Below are 3718 nucleotides of genomic sequence, written 5' to 3'. Positions count from 1 at the left end.
GATCCCATCTATGCTTTGCACGCAGTTCGGACACAATTCTTTAGTGAACGGCATGTGTCAAAAGTTTTTTTTTTTTTTTTTTTTTCGAGTCATTCAGCCACGCGCAGGCCGACTTTCATGTGTGCTGCCTTCGTATCCCTCCTTCGGAAGGCCTCTCCCCAGTCAACATGTGCTTGCCCCAAAGACAGACCGACAGATCGTTGCATATCCCCCTTCACGAACTCTAGGCACAGCCATGCATTATTGTCTTTTCATTCATTGTCAAAAGGAGCAGATCCGCTCTCTCTATCTCTATCGTAACTCAAATCTCGCCATCACGTGGCAGAGAAAATCTATGCTATGCCCGACTGCCCGTTGGATTAACCCCAGGCGTTCGAATCCATCGAGCCGTTCATGAGTTTCCAGATTCATTCGTGACAACCCCGTCCTCAACCAAAGTCACTCCTCAAGCCAGGAGACAGCGCACACGTACATTGTGTACCCTAATTAATATTCATTTCTTTTCCAAATCAAAACGCTTAGTTCCTCTCGCGGGTGGGCAGAGGCTGGGCGCCGTAGCTGAAAGCCTGGGCCAGACGCCTCTCGGTGTTCTGGCGGCCGTTGACAAAGTCGGGGTAGTTGAGCGTCAGCTCAACAGCTCCGCTGGTGATGTGGTCGACGGCCTCGACACCCAGCATGAAGGAGTGGTCCTGGTTGCCGACCTCGTACCTCCAGCTGCCGAAGCGGCCACGGGAGTAGATGCCCATGTCCTGGAGCTTGGGCAGCAGCTCCTTCAGGACACCCTCACGCTCGAGAGAAGGAGTGGGGTATCCGTGGTCGAAGGCACGGTGGTAGGTCGAGACGATCTCGTCCTCGGGCTTGATCATCTCGGTGTTGATGAGGCCCTGGATGCTGTCCCGGAGGATGTTCTCGACATCCAGGGGCTTCATGGTGGATTGGGAAACCTCCAGCATGATGGACCAGTAGGGACCCTCCTTGGGCTCAGACGAAGCAGGCTTGCTGCCGTCGGCGTGATACAGGGTGGGCAGCTTGGTCTCCTTCTGAGGCTGGTTGTACTGGGAGTAGTTGGAGAAGATGGTGGCGCGGTAGAAGGGGCAGTTATCCTCGGGGAAGTACAGCTGCACGGAAGAAAACGGTTAGCGGCCGAAGCTCAGTGCGAACAACATATCATGCGTTCTTGTCAAGAAGCAACTTACCCAGCACTTGTCGCCAATGCGCTCGGGGCGCTCGCCGCGGATGCCAACACCGATGACGTGGGTGGTGGAGTAGTACAGGCCCTTGGACAGGGTGATGAGCTCCTGGTTGCCCATCTTCTCGACGAGGTGGTCGACGGCCATGGTGTTGATGAGCGAGCCGTAGCCAATCTTGGTGCCGTCGGCCATGTGGACAATCTTGTTCTCGGCATCGACCTTGGTGACCTCGCCCTGCTTGCCGAAGCGCTTCTTCTCCTTGGGCAGCGTGTCGGCGACGGCAATCCAGATACCACCGGTGCCGTCCCGGGTGGGGAAGCGGAAGGTGGCATTGGGGCCCCAGTTGCCGGCGACCTTGTTCAGGATGATGTTCCTGGTGACGGTCTTGACATCGGGGGCGGCCACTCGCTCACCGAGCCACTGGCATTGCATCTACCGCAAGATGCCACGTTAGCATTCGTGGAACCCTAAGAAAAAAAAAAAAAAACACGCTCAAATTCACTCAATTGCTCATGTTTCTTCTTACCTTGGTGGTGGGAACGGCCCAGACCTTGTAGTTGTAAGGGCGCATGAAGATGTCGGCGAGACCAGGGCCCTGCATTCTCAGAATCCACTCGTCAAAGTCTTTGGGCTTGGTGTTGGAGACGCGGTGCTCCAGAGCGGCGTCAATCAGGCCGTCCATGCATCGGACCTGGTCCTCCTTGGGCAGCATGGAGATGTTGTTCTGGAAGGGGTAGGGCACCCAGAGGCCCTTGTAGCGGACGTAGGAGACGCGCTCGTGGACGGACCAGTCGTCCTCCTTGGGGAGAGCCTCGTCCAGGCAGTCGTCGAAGTACTTGTAGTGGGAGAAGATGACATGGCCACCAACGTCGTACAGCTGGAGAAGGGCGGCAGTTGGTCAGCGCAATTAGTTCGAAGCGCGTGGTTTCTCAAGAGGCAGAGCGAGCACTTACGAAGCCCTCGGGGGTGACGTCGGTGCTGGCAAGACCACCAGCCTTGTCGGCCGCGTCAACGATCAGCCATGAAGGACCGCCCTGGCAAAAGAGTATCAGCATCGACACGAGCGTATCGCGGGGTACCAGAGACCTGGCGGTGAGAGGAGGGGGGAGAGCGCGCATACGATCTGGTTCAGACGCTTGGCGGCACCGAGACCAGTCGGGCCCATGCCAATGACGAGCACATCAACGTTACTGCAATTGGGTCAGTCAGCTCCTCGTCACACAAGATAGACGGCCGCAGAGGGGCAGCAGCATCGCGAGAGACGCGATATTTCGCGCTGGATAAGGGGGAGGGGACGGAGGAGGAGGAGGAGGGCAGCAACGCACATGTCGGCCATGGTGGGGGATATTTCGGTGGGATTTGGTCTTTTGGAGGGGGTGAAAAGAGAGACAATGAAGCTGGAGATGCAAGACGGAAGCCGCAAGAGCACCAAAAAGCAAACGGGCGAGGGCGAGGGTATTAGAAGATTGCCGTTGCAAGAAGAAGAAAGAGAGAGAAGATGTAGGAGGAGGAAGAGGAAGAAGAGGCAATGGCTCGCAAGAAGTACAAAGTAGCCGCGCGCCGCAAATTGCTTTTCAACACCTGGGGAAAGGAGTCGGTCGGGGCGGCGATGGAGGGGCTGGAGCGGCGCTGGGCTTTGGGCTGGACAGGGGCCGGCACCACGCCCAACCCGCCTTTATTTTCTTACCTTATGTATCCCTTACTATTCTAACTGTAGGTAGGTACATACCTTTGCGAGCACTACCTACAGTCCTGTACTGAATTACAGGTACTAATGTCACTATTTCCCTGCCACTCTCACCAGCAATCGCATCAACGACGACAACAACCTGCCAATCCTCCTCCTCCTGGCGACCTGGCCTCTTCCCTCCTTCGACGCCGCATACATACATACCACAGTACAGAAGACCCTGGCACGCCCTGATCCCCCACCCCTCCATCACCGCAGCGGTGCTACTAGCCCGCGTCCGGCCTTAGCATCGCCAGCCTCGACCAACGGCGGGTGGCCAAGCCGCCACTTGCAGGACCCAGGGGACAGTGGGTGAAATTGCCAGAGAGCACGAATAGAGCACGAGCAGCAGATAGTACGAGGTCTGGCAGACTTCGCGGTGGAGGCGGGGTTCCACCCGCCATGATGAGTGGCTGGGAGGAGAGAGAAGAATACGGCAAGTAGTAGTAGTAGGTAGTAGTAGTAGTAGGCAGAGCAGAGACAAGGTGATGACTAGATCCGGTTCCGTTACGAGTTTCAGATTGAGTACGAGGACGATGTAGCGGTACAAGGACTCGAAGATGCCGCCCAGCTGAGGGCACGGTGTTGATACCGTCCGTACCTTGATTCTTGTGAAGGATTGCAGCTATCGAACAGCCCGGAGCCCCGACTGCCGGTTTGCCTCAGGAACGGCAAAAACGTTGGACCCTGAACGCTAGTATCATCAAGTTTGTGGCTGATGTTCTCTCAGTATCACCAATTGTCGTCCCTTTGATAGGTGATAGGTACCTTACCTCTGTGCAGCGGGACACATGCGATC

The 3718-nt window shown here is 56.3% G+C and overlaps 1 protein-coding gene across 1 annotated transcript; it reads right to left on the bottom strand.

Moving 5' to 3' along the window:
- Window positions 1-305: 305 nt before the first annotated feature.
- Window positions 306-2666, bottom strand: TRIREDRAFT_48178 (uncharacterized protein). Its single transcript, XM_006965203.1, has 6 exons — window positions 2516-2666; window positions 2311-2380; window positions 2144-2224; window positions 1717-2067; window positions 1197-1622; window positions 306-1118 (listed from the first exon to the last, which is right to left on the bottom strand). Exons 1-6 carry the CDS (start codon window positions 2524-2526, stop codon window positions 519-521), a joined length of 1539 nt encoding a protein of 512 aa, XP_006965265.1. The 5' UTR covers window positions 2527-2666; the 3' UTR covers window positions 306-518.
- Window positions 2667-3718: the final 1052 nt, after the last annotated feature.

Source organism: Trichoderma reesei, assembly GCF_000167675.1.
Source record: "Trichoderma reesei QM6a unplaced genomic scaffold TRIREscaffold_9, whole genome shotgun sequence".
Taxonomy (NCBI): domain Eukaryota; kingdom Fungi; phylum Ascomycota; class Sordariomycetes; order Hypocreales; family Hypocreaceae; genus Trichoderma; species Trichoderma reesei.
This window is presented reverse-complemented; position numbering and strand designations above follow the sequence as displayed.

What these genes read in the sequence shown, in the direction of transcription:
- TRIREDRAFT_48178 (XM_006965203.1), bottom strand. An exon ending in CCAAGCGTCTGAACCAGATC is followed by an intron (nt 2,225 to 2,310) that starts GTATGCGCGCTC and finishes CTCTTTTGCCAG; the next exon opens with GGCGGTCCTTCATGGCTGAT. An exon ending in GCATTGGCGACAAGTGCTGG is followed by an intron (nt 1,119 to 1,196) that starts GTAAGTTGCTTC and finishes TCTTCCGTGCAG; the next exon opens with CTGTACTTCCCCGAGGATAA.